Source organism: Motacilla alba, chromosome 5, assembly GCF_015832195.1.
Source record: "Motacilla alba alba isolate MOTALB_02 chromosome 5, Motacilla_alba_V1.0_pri, whole genome shotgun sequence".
NCBI classification, from domain to species: domain Eukaryota; kingdom Metazoa; phylum Chordata; class Aves; order Passeriformes; family Motacillidae; genus Motacilla; species Motacilla alba.
The window spans coordinates 23,004,101-23,029,788 of record NC_052020.1 but is presented as its reverse complement, the minus strand read 5'-3'; the positions used below and the strand labels follow the sequence as shown (position 1 = coordinate 23,029,788).

The window sequence follows — 25,688 nt, the reverse complement described above, 5'->3', positions numbered from 1 at the left end:
ACCACGCCTTACAACCACTACTCTTACAGCTGTGCCAAGGGATGGCTCCTCCACTTACAGTCAGTAGCTCTGTACAGTGTGAAGCCCACAGTAATCAAGGTGAGTGACAGCACAGGCCTCACTACTCGCAGTAGCTAAGAGTGTGAATCTTGGCACCAGCATTCAGAATATGGCCCTCACTAGGGAGGGGTGTAGATCACACGCTGTGCAGAGCCTGGAAGTGTGAATGTTGGGTATGAAGTATGTGCATGCCTGCAGCACTGATACTGAAGCATGCATACACAACTGCAGCCTGTGCTCTGCCAGCTGAAGGGCAGGAACCAGAGCGGCGTCTCTACCCTGGAGACATGAAGTTGTGCTAGGTTATAGAAATCATGTTTTTCATTACTGAGCACCGAAAAACTTAAGGAAACCTTCCAGACCAGGCCCATCTTTTTTTCTTCTTCCTCCAGAATTACAATGAATTCTGGCCAGATTAAACAGCACTGACCAGACAGTTCAATTATTCCTTACAAACACCAGTGCAGTGCTAGTCAGACTGAGCTCCCAGCTGAAGTTGGGTGTCTGTGCATGGAATCAGGCATAAAAGGAGTCACTGGAGCGAGTGGACAAACTTGAGGTGCACACAGAGTTAATATGCTGACAGAAATACTGAGCTTTACATCTGAAAACCCAAATACAAAAATAATATGATGAGTAAGACTAAAATTCCCTGTTCTGAGCTTCCATGGGGCCAGCTCCCCTCCCCACCCCCCTTCAGGGCTCAGCAGTCACTTCTCCTTTTCTGGCGTGCCTTGCAGAAATGTCTCCTGGGATGAGTCAGAGCAGGACTTCCAGGCAACAGTGTTACTGCCTTTGGCCCCACCAAACAGTGGGCAAAAATGCCTCTGCTGGGGCCTCACAGCTCCTTTCACATACTTTGAGGGCTCCCTCTGATTCACTTACCCCTTGATACTGGTTTTTTCCTGAATCAGAGGATCATAGAAAACATTAGGTTGACAAGGACCTCTAGGAGGTCGTTTTGGCCGGTCTCCTGCTCGAAGCTTCACAAGTAGATCAAGTTGCTCAAGGTCAGGGCCAGCTGAACTGCTGAAAATCTCCAAGAAATATCACAGAAACCTTGGACATCCCTTCCAGTGTCTGACCACCTTTACTGGGAAATTTAAAAATCTTTCTGCCCTGTCCACATTCATGGTCTGGACCTGTTTCTCAGCTTGCCCCTGCCCTCTGTCAGTGCTTCACATCGAGTCCTCCACATGCAGGTCTTCCAGAGATGTTTTTATGCAGTCTCTCCAGAGATTTTGCTGGGGCTCTGGTACCTTTTCTCTGCAGCAAGTGCAGTTTCAGGGCAGTGCTCATGCTCCCCCTTTTACAAACGTGAGCTTCTTACTGTACCACAAGAAACAGTGTGTTTTAGAAGGTCCTGGGGACAGAGTACAGAGAGCACTAGTAGGTGCGAGGAAGCATGAATTTACTAAGCCACTCTGACCCCTTTATTAGCAAATGTTGTGGTGGAAATTCAGCTGTCAAAACGTCTTTCTGGGGAAGACCCAGATTCCCCTGCGGTGGCCAGGGAGCCAGGCTCCTCCGCAGGGCCCCCGACCCTTCAGCCAGAGCAGAAGTTTGCCAGCCATCCTGAGACACTCGAGGCTGTGCCTGGCTAAAGGAAAGCCTCCCATGGCGCCGGCGTGACCGGGGGAAGGTGACACCATCCCTGAGCTCGGGTTGTCCGTGTCCTGCCAGCACAACGCGGCGCGTTCGCGGGGACGGGCCACCAGCGGGACCGCCTCGCTGCCCGCGCCCGGCCGGGCACTGCCGGGGCCGCTCCCGCGCCCAGCTGCCAGCCGCGGCCCGGTCAGGTGCCACGGGCTCGGCGCGGCCTTCAGGTGCCTCGCACAGCTGCGGCTGCTCGTGTCCCACAGACGGGCTCTCCCCCAGCGGGCCACACCCGCTTCCCTGCGGGCGGCTTCCCCGCTCCCACCGAGGACGCTCCGGGCCCGGCCCGCGGCTCCCGGCGGCGCCGTTGGGCGGGCGGGCAGCGCCGCCGCGCGGGGCCCCCGCGCCACTGCAGCCCCGGGGCTCGGCGTGCTCCTGCCTGGGGCTGCAGCCAGCGCCGCCGGGAACCGGCCGGCACAGCGCGGAAAACCGATTCCCCGCGCTCCCTTTTATATTCATCAATCTTATTTTTTTTTCAACCAAAATACTGTAAAGGGATTTTTCATATGGGTGACGCAGCCATTAATAAACTCCTTTATAAATTAATGTAGGATTTTAAATAATAATAATAATAATAATAATAATAATAATAATAATAATAATAATAATAATAATAATAATATCAATGTGTATGTGACATTTGTAATTAATTGACTAATACTTCTGAGTGACTTAATTTTTCGGTAACCAATGTACGTCCAGGGCTCCACTGCTATCTCTTGCCTTTTGTGGATGCGCAGCACACCAGCCTTTCCGGGCTGTGCATGAGGTGTACCCCATGTCTCTGCCTTCATGGTGCCACTGAACTGTAATGGGTTTACTTTCTTTGTTTTTAACTCTCTTCTGGAAAGCTCTCTCAGTTCTATCATTGTCCCGCTCCGGCGGGAATGATACAAGAATACTACAGAGGTTGTAAGTAAGGGTAAGCATTGGAGACTTTCAGGTAAGGCTATTAGGGAGGCAAGAGCATCAGTTACAAGTCAAAGAGAACTGAATATCTAGCGACTATTTTGCTAGTCTACCTTTTAAAGTGATCTGGTTTTCTTTACCCTCAGCTGGGGAAATAATTTAATAGAGAATACAGAAACTTAAAAGTCATTTTCAGATAAATTATATTGAAGTGATTCTGTGGCTTGTGGGAGTCAGGAGAAGGTCCCAGATCCCTGATTTTTTTGTATGGATCTCTAGACTATCACTGAAAATTTCACTGCACAGCCACCAATGGTGTAAAAGCTCCATTTGATGCACAGCAGCTAGCACCTGATGACATGAGGTACAGAGTGAACATTTAATCCAGAATACTTCCTGTGCTGACTTACAGCAGGATGTCATAAAAACAGAGAGCCTTGGAATGAATTCCTGGATCACTGGAGTCAAAAGCAAACTCCCACTCATTTCACTGAGACCATGGTACCCCTACTGCTTGCAATAGTTGAAATTCGCTGCATGGTTTGGTTTACCTGAGGGATTGCTTGTTGTAACTGCAATAATAACAGCTATGATCCATCAGCACAGGGAACTGTGTCACTGGAGCAAGGCTCAGGAAGGCTGAGGACAGCAGTAGGAGGCAGCTGTGGAACACAAAAACTATAACTTGTACAATTTGAGAGCAAAATGCAAAATACCTTATCTTAAAAGTTTGCTTTCAGAATTCGGCTTCCTATATAAACGCTCTGCTTGTAAGTAAGAAAGACACAACTTCTCTTTAACTGCATTTGCAGCGCAGCAGCCTGTAGGACTGTGCTGCTGTTACACGAATGCAGAAAGAGCCGCTAAACCATTGCAGGCGACTGCGGCTGACTTAATTCCTAACTCCTGCTCCAGGGCATGACATTGGTATGATGTAATGAGACCGGGTGAAACCGTAGCGAGAAGCACCAACATCAGCACTGCCTTCTTGGGAAATAGGATTCATTCTGAAATCAAGTTCTGAAATCAAGAATCAAGTTCTGTGTCTCAGGGAAAATAGTAAGGGATGGAACTTAAAGGTACATCAGCACATTTTGGAAAGTGTCTGTACTGGAAACAATACAGGTCCAACCGAGCTTGGCTTGTATAAAGGTAAATCTTTATTCTCTTCTGACCTAGTTTCCTAAGCACACACAGTTTCTGCAAATCTCTGCAAGAACCGTGGGTAACCTTCACCACTAACAGGACACCAGCGCTTAAGGAGCTCTGGTGGTTCACAAGTTATCGAGAGGGTTGCAATGAACCTCTGAGGAGGAAGAAAATTTGTTTAAAAGTCATTGTATCTTTCAGAAGCATTTCGAGGCTCAGTCCTCAGCCACACTTTCTTCTGCTCTAACAACTTCCAGAAATTCCGCTCAAACCCCGGTTTCACACTGTGCTTGTCTCTAGACATCTGTAGCCCAAAGAATTTATAATCCATTTAGGGAGATTAAAAAATAAAGAAAAAAAAAATCTCAGCAAGCATGTTCCAGGTAGCCCGGGTCTCGCACAGCACGCGTGTCCCCGCAGCCCGCGTCGGGGACGTGCACAAACCCCGCACCGCGACCGAGCCGCGAGGGGCCGTTTCCAGCACTTTGTCTGCCGTGTGGCCGTGCCCGTGGGCAGCGCCGCTCCCGCTCCCGCCCCGCCGGCCCGGCCGGACACAGCGACGGCGGCCGGAAGCGCAGCGCGGCGGCGGCGGGTGCCCGGCGGGGCGGCGGCGCTGGAGCCGAGGAGGCCGGGACCGACGTGGCCGGCCGGGGGAGGCGGAGCCGAGGGGCCGCCGGGCGGGGCAGGCCCGCGCCGAGCCGCGGCTGGATGGCAGCGGCGGCCCGGGGCACGGCGGCGGTGGCGCACGGTAACTGCGGCCGGCGGCCCGGGGGCGCAGGCGGGGGCGGGGGTGGCCGGGCCGCGGCCGGGCGCCGCCGCGGTGCGAGGGGGGACGGCGGGGCCGGGTGCGGCAGCGCAGCTCAGCCGCTGGCGGCGGGACGGGGCGAGCGGGGGCGGGCAGCGCCACACGCAGCGCAGCCGAGTCCGGCTCTGGAGGGGTCCGGCCCGGCCGACCGAGGGACAACTTTGGGAAAGACGTGGCGGGGAGCGCCTGGCGGGGCCGCTGCTGCCGGCAGAGGTGCCCCGGCCCGGCGGGACCGTGGGCTGCGCGCCGCCCGCTCCGGGGCCGCGTCCCCCCTCGCAGCTCGCCTTTGCCGCAGCTCGCCGGGGGAGAGGCGCCGGGCGGCTACCGCTGCGGACGTGCCCGGGGCTGCGAGCGCAGTCCCCGCGGGACGCGGCCGAGAAAGTTTTGGAAGTCCCTCCTCCGGTAGACGATGCCGCGGGAAGGTCTCGGCGCAGGGGCTGCCCCGCGGGACGCGCGGAGCGGGGTCCGGGTCTGCGCGGCCACACTGGCACGGGGACCCCGGGCGGCAGCCAGTGCGCTGCTCCAGAGAGGTGCGTGAGCAGCGCTCATTAGTAATTCGCCCCGCGGCAAACGTGTCTCGCTTTGCATCGCTCAGCATTCCTCTAATGGAAAGCCCGCGCTGTCCGTCCCGTCCGCCGCGGTGTGACACACAGTGACACGAGCGGGCCCGCCGCGTTGATCGCCTGCGGTGAGAGCGGGGCCGGAGCTCGGCGAGGGCTGGGCGAGGGCAGCGGGAGCGGGGCCGGAGCCCGGCCCCCCTGTGCTTCGGGCTGCCACGGAGAGTGGGCTGGGAGGAGAGACGTCCCAGCTAGCCCGGGGCGAATGAAGGCCATTGCCTGGTCCTCGAACTTCCCTCTCATCCTAGGGATGAAAGGATGCAGAATGGGGATGGAGTCGCAGTCTCCCAAACTCCGTTAGTGTTCAGTCGGTTTCAAATGCCTTCCTTGCCAGCTCGTAGGTTTGCCCCGGGTCTGTAATCTGTTCTGAGCTGCCACCCATTGTTTGTAATCCTGTGCATCTCCAGCTTTTAGCTGCGCACGCTGTCGTTTGCAGAAATGTGAGTCTGGGCAGAGCGGTTTTCTATGAGAGGGATGGGGCAAAAGAGAAGGGTCCCACCAGAGCAGTGCATCCCTTAGAGATGGGCAGTGATTCAGAGAGAAGGCAGTGCTCAGGGAGTACTGGAGACCTTTTGTGCTTCTGCCGAGGTCAGGGTTTCCAGGAGGAATTCAAAACTCTCCACAGAGCTAATGGAGGGAGGTGGCTCATGCAGAGTTTTTTTGGCTGAAAATTATGATTCCTCCCTGGAAAAAAAACTTTTTTCCATTCCATGCAGTTCTCTTGCAACTGTAAGACCAGGCAACTGGCTTCCAGGGAAAACACTAGTAAAAAAAAAAAGCCTTTTAAATTTTTTTTTCCTTTCAACAACATCTGAAATGTTATTATGTGGCAATGAGCAACTGCGCTGAGAGAAGAAATTGTATGGTCTGAGAAGGCAGAATGTTGAGGAAGAGAGTAATAGATAGAAGCATGGTCATCATGTCAATGTTTCATTTTCTCTTTTCCAGTAGGTTTTTGCTGTGGCATTTCAATTTTGTCTACGTTTTCTCAGTCCCTGCCTGCTAGAGGTGCTCAGGGAGCAGTGTGAGGTAGGGGAGGCCCTGGGTACCTCATGGATCTCCTGGCTTGGTGTGCAGCTTCCTCTGCCCCTGCTCAGGAGCATGTAAATGGCAAATTCTCATTTATTTGTTATTTCTGGGTTGGGAAAACCTAATGGTTATTCCAGTCCTGAGGTTGTTGCAGGAGGAGCTGAGCATATCCGAGTCCTGAATACTCAGACACGTGGTGCTCTGGAGGGTGCTGCCAGTGGTCATAGTCACCAGGTTGTGAATCAAGCAGAGCTGGGAGCTGTGATCCCAGACAGAGAATTGTCAAAACTGATAAGTAAATGACCCGTGGCTATTTTTCTGTCAGAGTTGCATGCTCTTAAGTATGTGATAAACCCTACTTGAGAAAACACATCTCTAAACCTGCTTATGCCTCTGCCTTGTGACCACAGATGTTTCTGCAAGCCTGCAGTGCTTTCTCTAGAAATTTCTCAAGACATTCTCTGACTGGGTTCCTAAAACAGATGCTGTTGTCTAAAATTAAGGGTAGATACAGACTTCCTCCACCCTTTGCAAGTGTTTTGACAGGGTATTATTTTCCTCTTGAGCAGTTTTTTTTCCTATGACTACATCTTCACTGCTTATTTTCTTCCACTTAAATCTTTGTCATAGGGGTAACCAGTTTGAATGTTTCAATTTAGAGACTTTGCTAATGTTCTAATGAGATGGAGAAGCAATGGGGCTGTAGAAATAAAAAGTGCTGTTTTGGTTTTTTGTTTGTTTGTTTGTTTTTTTTTTTTTTTTTTTTTAGCAAGTGGTTATGATGTGTTAGAAATAAGGAAATGCTGGGAATATGCTCTAAGCAATTAGTTGGACACAAAGAGCAGTTCAGGTTAGTCCTGGACAATACACTGAGTTTCTGATAAATGTTTTATAAACATGAGGAATTTATTGCACGAGATACGGAGTTGTTCCTGATGTAATGATGGTTTGGCTGCACAGGAGTAAAGAAATGTGCTGCTTTTTCCTCATGTGAGTAACAGCAGAATAAAGACCTGTGGGCCACAGAATGTTGTCCAACACTAATGTGAGTTAGGGAATCAGTTTTCTGCTCTTTATACCCGTTTGTTTTCCACCACCATCCTCTTTTTGAGGAACGTGATCCCATCTGTGGCTGGAAGAGACACATGTAGCTAAGTATGCAAACCTTTTTCAGAGTCCTGGACATGACCTTTGTCCTGTGTGCCACTGCCTCTCAGTCTCTGAGACCCTTTCAGGTGTCCCTTGGGGCTTTTGTGGGTTGTGAGTGTGGAGAATGAAATGCAAGAAATCGACCTGTTGAATCAATTGCTGTGTTTACTTTTCCAGATTGATTCTCAAAAGCTGTGACAATGTTACAGAAGAGATTTGTGCTGCTTCCCATCGTTGCTGAGCTCTGTGTGTGTGTTGCTTCTTCATAGGCATGTATAGTAGTATAAATTCTGAGTTATTTTTGGTGTTCTCAGTCATTTTATAGGCCTAATCCAATCATAAAGGATGAGCCATCCATCAGGCCCACTGCAGGGTTGGAAGTGGTATAGGCCTGAAGGACTTCAAAGAAGGGATCTAATCTTTGCAATGAAATTGTACCTGCATCAGCTGTTTCTTTTTCTCAAAATTAAAATAAAAAAGTCAAACAAAAAACCCCAACAGTAAATAGTGCTGGAGATTCTGCATCCTAGATAATCAGTTTCAGTATATCCCCAGTTTGGCACTGTATATATTTGTTTCTTCATCTTCAGGCTAAATCTTTTTTACCATTTGAACTGATGTGGAAGAATAGTTGAGTACTTTCCCCCTTTCTTGTGACTCTTACTGTATGCAGGCTGTTCTGTTCCTTTGGTGTTATCTTTTTAAGACTAAACACGCCCAGGTCCTTTGGTTGTTTTTCCAGGTCATGCTCTCTACGCTCTAGTTTTTGTTTCTTTCCCCTGCAGTGTCTCAGATTTTTGCATGTGTTTTATTAGGAGGAATATGTGGGGCTGGATGTGGTCTGTTGGCTAAAGACTCACCTGTGTGAGCCCCACAGTGTGACTACTACTGTGTCCCAGGATGACTTTTGCCTTTTTTGCAGAAACATAATCCTGCTGGCTTGGAATTAATTTCTCAGTCAGTATGTGCTTTTTCTTTGTGGCATGTTGGAATTACTGTTGTCATTTCCATTTGATTCCACACCTGCCTCCCCTGCCCTTAGTGTACAGTTTTGTGCTGATCTTTATTGAGATTGGTTTGATAGTAGGTTATAGGTAGGTGTGGGGCTCCTGCAGCCAGATCAAAACACTGCAATAAGATGCCCCAAAATCCTGAGCTGGTTTGAACTTGCTGTGTTGAGGGATTTTAGAGAAAACTGATAGCATTAGTGGTCCTTGCTCAACTAGCCAAGCCAGTGTCTTCACTGATTCCTTTTGCATCCCTGTTCCTGATGGTCACTGTGCTGGAGATTGGTGTTCTCCTTCAGAGAAGCCATGGGACCCTATCCCTTAATTTCTTTTTGATTGCTTTTGATTGCAGCTTGGCCTTCCTCCTGCAGTGTTTTTGTTCAGGGACTGAAATTGGCAAAGGGCCATGAGTTTGAAAAAGCATTTTTTCCTGCTTGTTTGTTCTGATGCTGCTCACTGGTGGAATCTGGTGTGAGCATGGAGAGGCGATGCTTTGTGAAGGAGGGGGGGACAAGGAACAACACTGCCCTTTTTATCCACAGCCTTAGATTGGCACCAGCATCCTGAATTTTGTCTTGAGAATGGCAGGTCCCTTTCTATCTGGCTGTTACTTAATGCTTTGGTATCTTTATCAATTTCTTATCTTATAGGTAACTACCAACTGATCATTTAATTTGATCAAGAGTCCTTCAGAGGATTGAAGTTACTGGTGTGTAACTTCTCCCACCTTTTTTTTTGCTTTTATAAAGGTAGGTGAGGCATGATGCTTCTCCAGCCTTCTTGTGGCCTTCCCATACTCCTGTAAATTTTCAAAGATGGTCACTGATGCTTCAGAGATTAGACTGGTTTCTTACATGCTTTCGGGTGAATGCTGTTATTGCCTCTCAAAAGCTGTTTTGTGAACATTTGTTAGGTCTATCTTTTTCTAACCCACCCTTTCCTCCCATTTCCAAATTATTTTTGCTTGTCACATTTCACTTTTTCTTCTGGAAATTGAAGGAACATTTGTACTTCAGCCTTTACATCATTTGCTTTCTTTCCCTCTTTGTCAATGACTGTAATTATTTTTCTCGTCTAACATGCCCTCTTCTCCAGTTTTCTTGTGACTGCAGAGCTCTTACTAACAGCTGTGCTGATTTTGACTAAGAGACCATCTAATCCAGTATCCTTCTACAAAAGGATAAAACCAGGACAAGTAAATACGGTGTTTTTCAAGTACACTTCCATTCTCCCTCTCCTCTCATATCAGGGAATTTCCTGAGTCTAATGTGAGCTGTTTAACCCTTAACAATCAATAGATTTGTCTTTCTAGTACTTGTCCTGTCTTTACATGAGTGCATGTAAAATTTTTCATCATTTTTGGAGAAGCGCTATCACACAAGTTACCTGCTGATGAAGGGTCATGTTTGTTTGTTTTGAAGCTGACTGTCACTGGCTCCATGAGGATGTCAGCACTTGTGTCTGATGAGATGGTGAATAATCTACCCTGTTCCCCACATCTTCACCACTCATGAGTTTACAGACCTCTGTTATGTTGCCTGTCTCGCATCCTCATTTGTTACAGGGGTGCTATTCCATGCCAAAGAGAAAACTTACCTGGTAGCATCTCTGGTCAATACCTCCTGCTGAAGCCTTGGGACACTGAAGGGCAAGAACAAGGATACTTAGAGTCCTTGTCCAGCCCATCTGAAGGGAAACAGTGAAAGCCTGATGCTTTCCCAAGATGTCTCAGTTTCATGCACCCATTGATAAAAAGCCTCTCTGCCCTTTAGTGCTGTGTTGAAATCAAGAAGAGTTTTAGGTGTTCCTCATGGGTATTCATAACTGTGCTAAGACACTGAAGGGAGGGCTTGGTGTGGCCAGGGTTTTTCCTCTGGGATGGTGGAACAGAGGGTTGAACATGTTTTTAAGACTTCTTTCCCCTTATCTTTTCAGAGATTGGCCAGCCCGGCTGAGACCACTTAGCAATGACAAAACAAAAACTCCTGCTTAATGGGACGCTCTCCTTGTTGCTGATCGCAGCCTGTGAAGCTCAGCAGCTCCCGAGGAGCCATGTTGCTGCCAGTTCTGGTTCTCTGTGTGACAAGGAGGCCGAGTCTTGGGAACACCTGTTCAGCAGCGAGCGGCTGGATGCTTGGATCTGTTCCCTCATCGGTTCCTTCATGGTGGGGCTGAGTGGGGTCTTCCCCTTGCTGGTGATCCCCCTTGAGACGGGAGCTGCGCTGCGCTCCGAAGGTGAATCTGCCAGCTGCATTGGCCTTTCTGAAGCCAGCTGTCCTGGGATGTGACAGCAGCACAGTGGTGAATAGGACCTTGTCACAGAAATGTTCTCTAAAATAGAAAGTCTGTTTTCGGTCCTTTAATGAATTTAATGAACCTGTGATTTTGAAAGGGAGTCCTTTGACAAATATAAGCCCTGGATGGAGCTTGTACAAAGAGTACTGTTTTTCATCCTGCTTGGTTCAGGACCCACACACTACTGTCCCAGCCAAGTGCTGTCAGGGCTTTTTCTTGCACTCCATTTGGTTTGTGCTCTCTCCTTCAAAAGGAGATGCTTCCAGTTTGGGTTTCTTCATGCAAAATCTCAGTTGGAGATGTTTTGGTTCCTGATTGAGTAGTGATCAGCTTTTTTCTTGTTGTTTCTTCTTTTTTTTTTTTTTTTTTTTTTTTTTTTTTTTAGCTGGGTCACAGCGTTTGAAGCAGTTGTTGAGTTTTGCAATTGGTGGACTACTGGGAAATGTGTTTCTCCACCTGCTTCCTGAAGCCTGGGCCTACACATGCAGTGCAACAACAGGTATGAGAGCCTTATGTGCCTGGAAGCAGCTGGTGCTGTGCCTGTTTTGAGTCTGTTCTGCCTTGAAAACCCAAGACCAGCCAGTCTGGGTCAGCCCAAAAACTGGTCTAGGCTGATATCCTTTTTCAAGTATTATATAGAGGCAAATGCCTAGGGAAGGATCTGAGAATAAAAAACCACACATGTAATACTTCGTCTTTGTACTCAGCAATCCTCCAAAGACTTTAAAATTAGAGGCTTCCTCAATTTACCATGGTTTCTTTATGTTTAGTAACTTGGAATGGTTTTCTTATTTATTGACTTTTCCTATCATGCCTTGGACTCCTGTTGATTTTCCTTTGTCCCTTCTGTAAGGAAAGGGAATGCTTCTTTGAGCTGATGGGAGGTTATGGTTGTGTATGTGGTCTGGTACATGAACATGTTCACAGTCTTAGTTGGGAATCAGGTGCACCTTTTTTACAAATCTGTCCCTATAACAGTGTTACTCCTCAAACCTCTTTCTTGGCACTAACTGGGGTCCCTCTGTTGGATGCTTTGATTTATGGGAGTTCATGTGTTGCAGTCTTTGCTCCGTGAGAAATCATGGAACATTGTCTATGGAGCCACAATTAAGATTGGAGGGTGGGGCAGGGGAAGAAAAAGGAAATGGAGGTGACAGAGACTTGTGTTTGCCAGCAAACCAAACACTGAGACCTTTTGGTATCAATGTAGCTCCTTCACCCCTCAAATAGCTGGAGTTGCTGAAACATATAATGTTTGTATCTATCTGCCTCAGCAAACTGGTATCATAGAAGGCAAGTGCTGCTGCATCCCACCTGTTGAGAAACCAAGACATCATTTTCCTGCTGAAAATATGAGAGAGGGAAGATGATGCCCTGGGTTTCCCGGACTTTCTTGCACCTATGTCCTGGGATTTCAAATCTGCCAGGCCTTTAGTCCTCTTTTTCATCACAGCTCTAGCACTGTGAAGTCAGCAGAACCTGCTGTACCCTTTCTACAGTGGTTCCCAAATTACTCTGTCTTTCTGCTCAAGCTTGTTTGCTTCTGCCAGACTGTCCTGAAGTGTAAAGGTTTCCTTGACCCATGTAAGTCCTGGTACAGAGTCGTTCTGTTCTTCCATTGCAATGCAGTTTCCATTTCTGGCAGTGAGGCTGGATGGATTATTATCTCACAAGCTTGGCTGTAATTGAAAGGAAAGTTTGTAGCTTTGGGCTTAATAACTTGCTGAGGTGTGGCAGAAAGGAGAAGGGGAGTTTGTAACTCCACTAGTGGCAGATTTCATGTCAGGGCTTGCCGCTTAGTAGGTACAGTTGCTGGATTTTTGTTGATGTAATATTCACTTGCCTCTGAAGCTCAGGGAAATTCCCAGTGTTGTCAGGAAATATTCTGCGTTGATATGGAAAAAGGGATGGTAGCTCTCACTCTGAGTGTCTCGAGATGGTGATATCTGTTAAATCAAGAATGGGCAAGTTAAATTAATCTGTTTTGAGACGTGTGTACTCCTCCTACCTTGCAGGGAGTTTTTCCACTGTCATTTATTTTTTTTTTTGTCTTGGAACTGTGTGAAAAACTATGTATTTAATAGAGACTTGAAGATTTCTCTTTTATCCTTCAGGAGAAGGGCAGAGCTTTCAGCAGCAGAAGCTTCTGGGTCTCTGGGTGATCATTGGTTTCCTGACCTTCCTGGTGCTAGAGAAGATCTTCCTAGAGAAAGAGGAGGAGTATCCTGGTGTGGTAAGTTGGCAGCCTGAGGCGGGGGAGTACTCTTACATTTGAAGCTCTGTACTAAACACCTCCTCTGCCCTATCTGACCGTGTCAGGAAATTATCCTGTAGCTGTGAGTACCTTGTCATTGCCCTTTGGGAGTTTTTTGCTACTTCTTTGCCACTGATCTGTAGGAGTAGACTTCATCTTCAGGCTTTTGTTTTGTGGTTTTAACTGAGATTTCTCACTTCTGGTTTGGTTTTGTTCTTTATGTGGTAAGTGTAAAAGAGAGCTCCTGTTCTGTGGGGGCTGGGAGCTGGAGCACTCTGCGAATCAGACTTTTGCTCAAGTCAGCTTTGAGGGGTGACAGCTTGCTGATGCATGTTCCACGGCCCCATCGTGACTCATTCTCTTTCTGGGTCCTCAGTCAGGACAAAGGCCAGCCTTCTTGAAGATGTTTCTTCTTGGTTATGTCCTGGACCAGATGTTTGTTTGGGTGACTTTGTGTGGTAGAAGGAATTTATGACTGGCTAGGTAATCCTAAGTTCAAAGGAGTCACCTAGCTGCAAAGGGGAGATGTAGATGAGGTAGCAGAAGATAATTCCAAGACAGAGGAGAGCACCTCGTCTTCAGAGATCTGCACAACTCCTAGTTACAGCTCCTTTAGACTGTTCAGTCCTTGCTGTGCCATGTCAGGCAGGCAAGGCACTGCAGGTCAGGCACATAAGAGCAATTAGGTGTTAACTTTGACTCAATGTGAGACTTTAATGCCTGAAAGGATCTTCAACTTCTCATTCAGAGAGAGGCTGAAATCCTAGATAAATATCTTGTTGTTTGGAAGGTGATGATCCCAGCTATAGAAGAATTCTGTAGACTGAGTTGTTCTGATGCGCTGGGGAGAGCAAGACTCTTTTCCCATCTCCTGCCCAGGTGGAGTTGTATTTCTCTGGGCAGCAGCTGCTAACAGGAGGTGCAGGTTCACTCCCTTATCTTTCTAGTGGAGCTTGACTCATGCCAAGGGGCTGTGACTCCAATTCCTCCCCTTTCTATTTCTCTTGAGGGTTGGGAGGTCTTAGCTCTTGTTGTCTTTCAGGGCAGATGTCACAATGAATGCTCTCTGAACCTGTCTCATTTCTGGCATTTGTTATTAAACTGGGGGGTCAAAGCTGCTGAGTCACATTGTTAAGGACAAAAGGATTAAGGGTGAAGGTTGGATTTCTGATCCTGATTCATGCTCATTCATTACTGAAAAAAAATCAGTGACACGTTTGTTTCCCCTAATTTAGGACTGTGATTCCAAAACACCATCTGGAAAGATTCACAATGGAAGTGGCTGTCCCTTGCCGAAGGGGTCCTCTCAGTCCCAAAGAGCACGAGCTCAGTGTAATGGCTCCTCTCTCCAGTCTGGTCCAAAAACCAACAGAATCAAGGTAAGAGGCCCACAAACTCACCTTCACTTTTGAGTCAGGAATTGACTGTGGAAGGACTGTGCTTGAGTGGGGAACTCAGCATTTGAGTTGTGCTTAATTTTGCCCTGTCAAAGTGTGTCCTGGTCACAGCAGGGAAGAAATAGCAGACTTGGAGAAAATCTACACTGCATCTTATGTGGAAGAGGAAAAGTCAATATTATAAAGGCACAAGTGTGATGATGTGCATTTTGGCTGAATTCTGGTACCAAAATACAGAATTTCATATTTTGTTACTCTATATTTTATAGTCAATATGTCTTTATTTGCCTAATTTTTTGCACCATGATTTCTCTGTTCTCTACTGCCTGCATTCTACTGATTCTGAGCTGCACTTTTCCTTTTAAGGCACCTTTTGGAAGTGTGTTGAAGCTACCCAGTGTAGAATTTAAAAGTTCAGTTTCTCAGAATATCAGTTTACCTGCTACCAAAAAGGACTTCTTGTCCACTTCTGTCTCCAAACCTGTATTTCCCATTGCTTCCTTTGCACTGGATCTCATCTGACCTCACAGTGAGCCTATTCAGGGAGCTAAACAGCCAAAGAATTTGCTTGTCTACACCCACACACCCACCTCCCACCCCCTGGTCTATTTCTTCCCTAACTTAACTTCTTGAATCAGCTTGGCATGCAGACAGGCAGCCTGTAGTGCTGGGATAAGGGAGATCAGCAGGCTCATAGGACTGGAGGTGGAGGAAGAGCCCTGCACCATGGGGAAGTGGATAATCTTTACATTGGCTTTGCTTCCTGTTCCATGTTACTATCTTTGTACTGTGGAAAACCCTTTTCTGGGTGAACATTACAAGAGAGAGAGAGTAAACTGCTTTGGTGAAGGAGGACCTGCAATTTGAGTTTGAAAGCCCATAAAAATGTGCAAGATTGTATGAGAGTAACTGTGGGCAGAAAGTGTGCTTGCATGAACTAGTCCAAAGCTGGCTATGTGGTCAGGCAGAGGCTCTTCAGTCTTTCTATTTTAAATCTGTTTTGCTGTAACTTTATAGCTCTTCCTACAGAACATGAAAGTTATGCTGAGGTCACTGAGTATTTTTGACATCTGTCACATTCATGTAATTTGTACGTAACACTGCACAAACTGCAAGGTGCCACGTGGATGTTTCTAGAGGTGGTAGTAGTGAAGACACCAATATTACTGGGTTATGAAACATTGTGCCCTAATTTTGGAAGGGTTTATATAAGGAACTATAGACTACTGATTTCAAGTCACACACAGATAGGTGATACAATTGCACAGGGCATGGTCCTAATATAAAAAATAACAATGTAATTAATGCTAATTGATATGATTTTATGTAAGATAAGTTCTTGTCAACGAGACATTTTTCCTGCCTCTAATTCAGGCATAAAATTTTTTAATAAAGGTCATGACAAATGTATATAAAACACAACTTTCTCCCCCATTCTAATCAACTTTGCTAATACTAGCTGTATTAAAAATCTGTTATTCTGTGTTATCAAAAGAGATTAGTTTAATGCAGCCCCCCTCAAATCTGTTTGGGCTATTATTTTTCTAAGTTATTATTTATAAAATCAGTATATCTTCACATTAGCAGGTACTGTGTTACATAAATGGCACATTGTGACTGCGTGAAGTCAGCGATAGCAGCTAAACTGAGTAACTTCATCAGAAAAAAGTGCTGAATTTTTAACAGGTTTTGATACGTGCAATTATAAGGAATAGATTAAGAAGGACCTCAGATCATATTTACAAGATAGGGATAGTTTCTAGTTAGTCAATGCCTTGGAAAAACACATGAGGATTACAGTAGGAAATTGTCTGAACACATTCTTCCCTCATGGTGCTACAGCTGAGAGGAAGGGTGAGTAGGAAATAATATGTAAGAGGAGAGGTGAGAGTTCCTCTTTCTGTGTAGCAGTAGTGAAACAGCTGTCTGGCTTTTTCCAGTAGTGCTATTCCAAATATCCAACATACTACTAATAATTTGTAAAGGAGCCCAGAAAGAGATGAAATAATATTTTAAGTTTGCAGTACATGATAAGTGGCTTTCTTTAGTTTAGCTCTGTAGTCATGGCAGATCAGGGATGACTTAGAGTATACAAATAACCCTAGAGGAATGACTAAATTTGAATAGTTACAGGTATAGCAAACACTAGTAGTCTAGAACTTAAAGACAACTCTCTAGCTGGGGGTAACTTGCCAATGGACCAACTTGCCTTAGAGATAGCAGATTTTTTGTCACTTGTGAGCTGCAAGCTGTGGTTTAAGCTGCTCTCTACAGAATACATGATAGCTTAAGAAACAATGAAATTTGTGCATAAATTAAATTCTTTCATTTGTGTTATGTGGAAGGTTTAGGCAACCTTCTAGCTTTAAAACCCTAACACATCTGTTCAATTTTACAGATGGTTGTTGATATGCCTGTATTAGAAACTTAAGACTTAATGGGTGTAGTTTTAACTTTTTACCTTCTGATCTTTTAATCTGAATAGTTTAATAGTCTTCCTGGTAGGGTAGAAATTATCAAACCTACCAAGATACTCCTGCGTTGTTAGCCTGTTTCCTTAGGCAACAACATAAGCAGTCATTCCATCTGTCTGTCCATCTGTTCTGCCCTTCATTTTCAATAACTTTTGAACCCATAATTAATTTTCCTCGAGTTCAAGAGAGGATAGGAGTCATGAGGGTGATCAGATTTCTGCAAGTTCCATAAAAATCAGCGTGACAGTGGAGGGGGAAGGCAGAGGGATGCCCTGTTGAAAGCCGCAGCTGGAACTGGGGTGCCACGTGCTGCCTGACCGATGCGCCTGGCTGCAGCTGGGCAGGGCACGTGCAGGGAAGTGGTGGTGCTGGGAGTGAACACAGCAGGTACTTGTGAAGGAAGGAGTGAAATCCATAGCATGACAGATTTTTTTTGGTTCTTCTATTCACTCAGAAATCCCTGTTTCTTCAGCAAACAAAAAGGGAAAGATACTATTTAAATGAACAAAGTCACCCTTCAGGACTTGATTATTAGTAAGTTGTAGTGAGTTGACTGTTGTCCACATATATGTATTAGAACTTCTGCTTTTTAGCTGCTGCTAGAATTTGTCCTAATTTGAAAATGGTAGATGGAAGGTTTCCTTTGCATGCAGACATAGATCAGTTCTGTCCCTCATTGCAGCCTTTATTCCCTCAACAGGTGAAAACATTGTGTACACTACTTTTGCCTTGCTTATTCTTTCTTTCTCCCTGTGGCACATGGGGTCCTGGTTGATTTGTGGAAGTATGTTTTATTACACAGTGACATTAATTCTAAAGCATGAACATAAACACTTCATCTGGCTGTGCTCTTTATGAGCAACGAGAACATCCTATTAGGGATTCACAGAATGTAAATGTCAGAGGCTCATAACTGTCAAATCAACCCAATTTATTTCTGAGCACTCCAAAGCTTTGCTTCTTTCAGTGACAGCTTTTGCCCAAGCCACTGACAACAAAAAGTCATAATGTTTTAATCATGAAGCCTATTTTTTCCTCTATACAGTGATATGGAAAGCATTTTTGTGTAAAACTTCTGTGAATAATTATTATTATTATCCTGTGGGGAAAGCGCCATCACATAAAAAAACATGAAACGGAGAATTTTAGTCATATTTGGCTGTCTAGGAATGAGAGTATGAAGAATGAGAAGTAAAACTGCTGCATTTTTGTGTCTGCCTGCATGCATTTATTTGGGTTTCCTTTCTAGTAAAAACATGCAGGGATCTTTTTTGCATTCATTGTGGAGATGTTACTTAGCTTATTACTTAAAAGTGGGGTAGGCATTGCTTAATTCTTAGTTTTTGTATTTGATCATCAGTGCACTTGAAAATTTAGAAGCTACAAAGGTGCCCCAAGATAGTGCAGTAAAAATGCCCTGCAGAAAGGTGGTGCTTTGGAGAGAGAGATTTGACAGAAGGTTCCTGAATTGTGGCATACGAATGACAGCAAGATGCCTCAAGCAGAGCTGATAGAAACAGGGAAGAGCACAAGACCAAAAAGAGCTAATGAAGTCCATCAGCACTTGTGGTTGTCTAGCTGAACTTTGGCATCTGATGCTGCGGTGAAGTAAGAGTTTCACAGTTTCCAGACAGTCTCCACTCACTGGATACTGCCCTGTATCTGGAGTTCTTGCAGTCCAGAGATGGCCTGTTATATGGGCTAACTCCTGGTTTGATAATAATTTAAACTGAAGTGCCATACAGTAAACTGCAGTATCTCAGGACCAACATGCAGTAGTTTTTGTTAAATGATGATGGAAAAACCCCCAAAAACCTGTGAGCTGAAGAGCTGGGGTGGTACCCTTGTAAATTACTTTAGGTCGAATACTCCGATTTTGTCAGGAGATGACCCTAGTTAGAATGATAGGGAATTTTAAGTTGGAGATGGACTTGTGAGGAAGACAGCAGCTTTATACTTATAATTTTAAAAAATGTGTTTATATGCAAATGCTGATACATGCTATCCAGCCTTCTAGTAGGTGGTTTTTTAGTGACTGTCATCACTATCTTCTCTTTTGATTCTTTGTTAAGGGAAAGCAAACCCACAAGCATGAACTTTTTTGGTACAATGTTTGAAGATTTATTTAGTTATAGAAAGCAATTCCAGCAGCATTTGTTCTGTTGCATTGTTCTTGCCAGCTTTTGAAGAGGAGATATTTAACAGTTGGATATTAAAGTACATGACTTGAAAACAAGATCAAGTCATATTTGAAGCCAGTCACCTGTGTAAATTAGTCAATGTTGCCTAAAATTGGTTTGACTTAGAATTAAATATATTCTTGCATTTTGGCTTTCTTCTTTTTCCTTTTTTTTTCCATTTCTAGAGCTCTTCATCATTTGCATACAGTAATTATTCTAATCTCAGACAATACTTGCCTACCCTAAAACTTAGTTTATTCTAAAACCAAAAATTACATTTAATTTGTACTCTAGCACTGACATAGTTCAAGATTTTCAGCAGAAGCATTGTGCTCTGTCCTTTCTCATCTGATTGTGACTGCATCACCCATGTCTAAGCTGGTTTTTTTATCTTCTTACATCTCTCCCTTTATCAGGGGCTCTTCCTTCTCTTTGCAGATTAGTGGATACCTCAATCTGCTGGCCAACACCATTGATAACTTCACACACGGCCTGGCAGTAGCAGCCAGCTTCCTGGTTAGCAGAAAGGTAAGGTTTCTGTCCCCAGCTGTGTACTGAAATGGAGAGGCCTTGTCTCAAGTATGATACAACATAAAAACCAGCCAAAAATATAAGGAGTTCCTTCCTATTTGCTGGAATTTTCTGAGAAAAAGCAGGCTACAGTAAAACCCAACCCTATCCTGATCCTCTGATGCAGAGCTTCTTTGAATTTGGGACACATTAGTCATTTGTACTGGCATTAGGGGATGGATTAGCTCATCTACCCTCATCTACTCAAAAGGCAGTCCAGAAATAACATGATGAGGATGGTCACCTTAGAAACTGGGACATAGACAAGGCAGAGATGTTTATTGCATTTTTGCTTTTGTGTTCAACACTGATGATGGACTATGGGGTCCCCATACTGAGCTGGACCACCATGACTGTGAGAATGACAAACTCCCAGTCAACCCTGCACTGATGTGGTATCTGCTGCTCCAGCTGGATCCCTGTAAGTGTATAGGACCTGATGAGATTCATCCAGTAATACTGGGATTGTTTCCTAATCGCTTTCTCTCTGCTGCAGGTCGGGTTCCTAACCACCATGGCCATTCTCCTGCATGAAATCCCACACGAGGTGAGAGGGCTTTGTGTCCTGCCATTGTGAGGGGGATTACAATGTGCTTCATCTGCTAAGAGGAGGTCTGGGTCTGGTTAACATCCTCTTGTCTTCTTGAAGGCTGCTCCCTCTGGGGAGACTGACAGTATTGAAAACCAGGAACAGTCTTGAAGCACTGGCCTTGTTGTGAATGACCTTTGTAACTGAGAACTTAGTATTCAATTCATTAACTGTCAGCTCTTGGTTTTCTTAGGTTGGAGACTTTGCAATCCTACTTCGGGCTGGCTTTGACCGCTGGAGTGCAGCCAAGATGCAGCTTTCCACAGCTCTGGGGGGGATCCTAGGAGCCTGCTTTGCAATATGTGCTCAATCACCAAAAGGAGCAGGTAAGGTTCCCTGGGACCTCTGTAGAAATGGAGGAGGAGGCAGTGCTTTTCATCCTTCTGTATCTTCTTCCCCTTCTGTGTTGTGTCCCATGGCTCTGTCTCAATAATAACTGAAGCTTTCTGCATTTATGCAGGAGAAACAGTAGCCTGGATCCTCCCTTTCACTTCTGGAGGATTTCTGTACATTGCCTTGGTAAATGTTGTGCCTGATCTCCTGGAGGAAAAGAATCCTTGGTAAGTGGTCCCTCCTGTTCCTCTGCAGCAATTCATGCTGCCAGGGGGCAGGGATATAACACATATTAACCCTTCCCCGTGCTTCTTCTGGAAGTGTGTGAATGCCAGCTTTCCAAATCCTATGGACAAGGCTGTAATCGAAATAGACTGCTTGCTATCCATTGCACCACTTTGTGGCACCACAAAGATCCTCTGTAAATGAGAGCTTTCACCTGAGTGAGTCCCAGAGATTGTGCTGGCACAATAGGCAGCAGGGCCAGCTAGAGCAAGTTCCTGGGAAACATGTCCAGTAAGGACACCACTGCCCAGTTTGTGTTTTCAGCTTCCAGTACATACTGGTGTAGGGAGTGTCTGAACCAGGGCCCCACAGAGGTGTGTATGTCTGATAACCACATGTGAATCTATCCTTCTATGCTTCTCTCATCCCTCTCTGACCCTATCCATTAATTCACACCTCTGCAACCTCCTTTTGGCAGCAGTTTGCAGAGTTTGACTCAACTGTGTTAGGTGATGCTTCTTATTATTTGGTTTTTACTCTCTTGCATATTGATTTTTTTATTAGGTATCACTGTGTTGCTGTGTGAGTAGAAAAATAATAGGTTTTTTTCTCTTTATCACTCAGCCTTTCATAGTCTGTCATTGTATTCCACCTCAGACATCTCTCATCTGTGCTGGTATATATATTCCAATGTATTTGGGTTTCCCTCGTGTATTATTTTAGTTTCTTGCAGTCTAATTAAGGCTGTAGCAGGTCCAAATCCCAAATCCAGCTGTTCCACAGTAAAGGCCCTCTCAGATCTGCTGCCAGAGCTGCTCCTGAATGTTCCCTCCTATTTTATTTGTAGTAAGACAAGTAACTTAGTAGTTTAAATAAGATGCCTTGGTTCACCTTGTTAATTTTGACTAAAACAGTGCTTGAAAAAACAGCTCCACAGTTCTTTCTGAGGAGGTAGGAACTTTGTCGAGAAATGTTAATTTGGGTTGGTAACCTCTTCTGTTGGCAGAGGTTGTTGGCAGAATATGCAGAAGTGGGAGGTACACAGTCACTTCAATCCAACATAAACCTGAGATAGTGCTAAAAGAATGGCCAAATTTGTTGGTAGTTTTTTTTTTCTCTAACTGTATTTGTTAGCTGGATGAGGTCCCTAAAGTGTCTGTGCACATGCTGCATAAGTGCTGGTTTCCTCGTGAGTGAAAGGACATGAGTATGTATCTGAATATCTGAATGGCTGCATGACTGAATCAGCTTGAATTGATTTGGAAGCCTGGAGTTGGGCCTTGCAGCTGAGTGGAGCAAATCCATGCCAGTTTGTAGACAACTCCTTTGCTTGGGGTGCTGGGAAGGTCTTCTCATCTGTGTTAGTGACTTCATCCAGCTGCTGTGTTCTCCACGTGGTAAATTTGGAAAGGCAAAGAACAAATCATTGGAGAGCTCTGTGCAGCTGCCTATGGGGATTGGTTTATGGCTCCTCCTAATTTTGCTGTTTCTTTCCCAGGAATTCCCTGCAGCAAATTCTGCTCCTGTGTACGGGCATTACAGTCATGGTGCTACTTGCGCTCACAACTGAGTGACCTCTGCGCAGACCTCATGATGCCTCCCAGAGCCACCACAGTGACTCTGAGCTTTACAAAGCAATAAGGAACACTAATGTTACTTCCCACGTGTGTGCGCGCAGATCTGGCTGCTAGTACGAGAAGCGGGTGACAGAGAGGTCTGGCTGTGCAAGACTTCATTCCCTGGCTCTCCTATCTCTGTTCTGCTAAAATCCACACATGAGGGCTTCTGTTCTTTTTTTTTTGGGTTGGTTTTTATGGAGCAAAAGATACACTGGGCAGAAACGAACTGAACAACTACTCCACTGTGAGTGAATGATGTTTCATTCAGTTCATTCTGATGGAACTGCACCTCCCGAGATCTTGTGTGAAAACAGCAGCGGTGATTCCTGTAGCTGATGAAGATAAAGGATTTTTCCTACCACTTTAAGGGCTGGAGGCAGAAACAGGCACGACAAAGCTTTAGTCAGAACCCCCTACCCATGAGAAGTTGATGGTGCTATGAGATAGAGGGGAAGAGACCCTTTCCAACTTGATCTCCAGCTGTTCATTGACACCACTTGTTCCTAAAGGTAGTATTGGCCTCAGCAGTCCAGCTCTTTTGGTCTATTTTGTTTACATTGAAATTGAGCCAAAAGCTTGAGGCACTTTAGGGTAGGTCACTACAATTAAATGACTCAGCTTGGAGATTACTTGCCTCAGCCCTAACCACTCCAGTAGCCAGCACAGCCCAACTGTTTATCTGATAAATGATCAGTAAATGTTTCTTCAGTTGCCAACTACCAGCTCGCTCATGAATGGAGGGAAAGCCATGTAGCTGTTCTGACTGGGCTCCCTCTCCTCATAACCATCAGTTGAACACGCTTCTGAGCCTGCTCATGAGATGTGATTCATGCACCATCTGCCCCACACCGTGTTTCAGAGCTTTCTTGAGGTGCAGCATGTTAGACCTGGCCGGCATGCTACAGCACCCCTAGACTGTCATGGCAGAGGTGCTTGAACACTACAGCCTGGTCAGCAACTGGTAACTCCTGGTTAGCTTTTCCTCTGTTCAGTGTAGACTATTTAGGAGCATGCTGTACATGGCAGCCTATTTCTGGGGCTCTTACCTCACAGTGGAGTTCATCTGTTGAGGACGACTGAATAAGAAATAATACTGACAGCATTTAGATGGGAAGGTTGAAACTGCTGGTGAAAATATTTTTAAGTAAGGTGAGAAAGGGATATGAAAGGGTGACAATAAATATGCTTTAAGAGGAGTTTTCTGTTATGTGATGCCTGGGATAAAATCTTTGGCAATTTGAGACCAATAAAAATAAATAAAATTTCTAGTGATTTCCTCCATCCCAGCTCATAGGGCTGACCAAGCCATAATTCCACAGGGATGTTTTATTGCCACAGAGATGTGCACAATTACTAGATCATCCCTTCTGTAGAACTTAACTTTGCTTTGTTTAAATTTGTTTAAAAACAGGTCTAATTGAACTAACAGAGTCATTGAACACAAAACAGGTGCCACAGTGTGATTTACACCAACTTGGCTCAGTCTTATAACAGCTTTTGTGAAGCAGTACAGCTCTCCAGTGTGCCCAGGGCCTTACCAAGAGGACTCATGCCTTGAGAGGGCGATTTAGGTCAGAGCAGCAAGGCAGGTATACTGCCCACAGCAGAGGCACTACTCCCCTAAGAGATTCCTGAACTGTTAACACAGTTCTTTTTTATGACAGCTCCTGTCCTACTTTTCAGTAAGTGCTGGAAAGCTCATGCTTGCATTTCTGTCTGCCCAGGAACTGCTGTCTGAAATTTTTTCAGCTTTCCTTTCCCTGGATTTACATTAGTAACTAGTTTCACTGCAACAAGGAGGGAGGCTTAGTGCAATTGTTTATTCCTCTTTACAAAGTTGCCTTTCCGTGCCTGCTACTCTCTCCATCATTCAGTTGTCATGAAGTCTGAAGGTAGCATCCATTTCCTGATTTCCTGGAAGGATGATTAATCCAGTTAGCCTTCAGGGACTGGGGGAGTATGCCAACCCTCTGGTTCTACCTTTGGGGGTTCCTTCTGCCCAGGGACTGCAGCTAAGCAGACCCTGTAACAGCGCTCTGGAGGAAGCAAGCTTGCACAGAAAGTTGTGCCTGCTGTTTCTCAAGATGTCTTTCCCAAAATAAGGCTGGCATTTAATTTGAGGCATTGCCAGGTGAGTGCCCATGAGTTGGCGTTGTTGCATCAGCACTGAGCCTTGCCAAGACTGAAAACCACAGTCAGGATTTTATACTCAGCGTTCAGGAATGTGAAGTGGATGATACTGAACAAAGAATTTCTGAGCTGTTTTTCTTGGCTGCTATCACAGGCATGGATAGTCTGTGGTTCTTGGGAAGATACCCTGGTAGGAGGTAGCATGGGGTTGTGGGAGGGGGGGGTTCAATAGATTTCTACTGCATCAGCCCTGGGGCTGAGGATTGAGAACCTTGGGAGGAAATGGAGCATCACTCCACCACATTTGTCACTTTTGGAAATGCAGAGAGAATTGTATTTTCTAGCTCTATTTTTTCAGCTGCTCTTATGCATTTTCCCCCTTCATCTGTATTGGTCTGTTCTGCATGGAGACAATAGAGATGAAATAAATGGTTTTCCATGTCAGTTTGTGTTGTTGGATTATTTTGTTCGGTTGGTTTAGGCTTTTTTTGAAGTTCCTACTTTCCTTTGATTTAAAAATTCAATTTAAATTTCGTTTGAACTACACAGACATATCTCTGGGTTAGTCTAGAGCAGTTTGGACTCTGGGTTGATGTCAGACTTTCCCCAGACTTACACAGCTGAAAGAAGAAGTTCTATTCCAGTTTCTTCTCTCTGCTGCCATGGAACTGTTGTCCAGGAGCAGTGTGGTAGAATCATAATTCTTGAGTGCTGCTCTGGGTTCCCTGAAAAGCATCGCCAAATAAGTTTCTCCTCTTTCAGGGGAAAGCTTGCATGGTAACTTTACTGTTCAGAGAGTTTTGTAATCATACTTGACTGTAATCAGTTATTTTTTAAAATCAAAAAACCTCAAGGCCTGTCTGGTTTCAGTTAACACTAAGCTGGATACCTGCCATGTAGGACAAAGGTGCCATCATGAAAGGTTGTGTGTTCCAATTGCCCTGAAAGGACTAAGAGGAAATTCTCTACCCTTCAAAAACACGAGTTCAGAAAATGTCTTATCCCACCCTTCATTTGGAAGATTTTCAGCTATAAATGGTGCATTTATATGTCTTCTTACCCAAAGTCTTCTGTAAAAAGAAGGAAAACCATGATCCAAGAGCTGGAAGATGATGAAAGTAGGTAGTGATCAAGGGCATGATGTCCCAGTCTGTGGATTTTGCCAGTAATCTCTGGCAAAATGGAATCTCTGTCCCTGGATTTACCACACTGCACTCTTGGGCTGTGCTGGTACTCCTGCC

General features: G+C 45.4%; 1 protein-coding gene across 2 annotated transcripts; it reads left to right on the top strand.

Annotated features, from left to right (window-relative positions):
- The first annotated feature begins 4,405 nt into the window (after window positions 1-4,405).
- SLC39A13 (solute carrier family 39 member 13) lies at window positions 4,406-24,891 on the top strand. 2 transcript variants are annotated; one of them, XM_038138913.1, is made up of 11 exons: window positions 4,431-4,522; window positions 9,032-9,130; window positions 10,317-10,616; window positions 11,062-11,175; window positions 12,791-12,909; window positions 14,166-14,309; window positions 19,420-19,509; window positions 20,048-20,098; window positions 20,334-20,466; window positions 20,601-20,700; window positions 22,197-24,891. In XM_038138913.1, the coding sequence occupies exons 3-11, from the start codon at window positions 10,349-10,351 to the stop codon at window positions 22,270-22,272; spliced, it is 1,095 nt and encodes a 364-aa protein (XP_037994841.1). In that variant the 5' UTR covers window positions 4,431-4,522; window positions 9,032-9,130; window positions 10,317-10,348; the 3' UTR covers window positions 22,273-24,891. The 2 variants fall into 2 exon arrangements, with proteins under 2 accessions (XP_037994843.1, XP_037994841.1); XM_038138915.1 differs by lacking the exon at window positions 9,032-9,130 and having other exon boundaries at window positions 4,406-4,522.
- The last annotated feature ends 797 nt before the right edge of the window (window positions 24,892-25,688 follow it).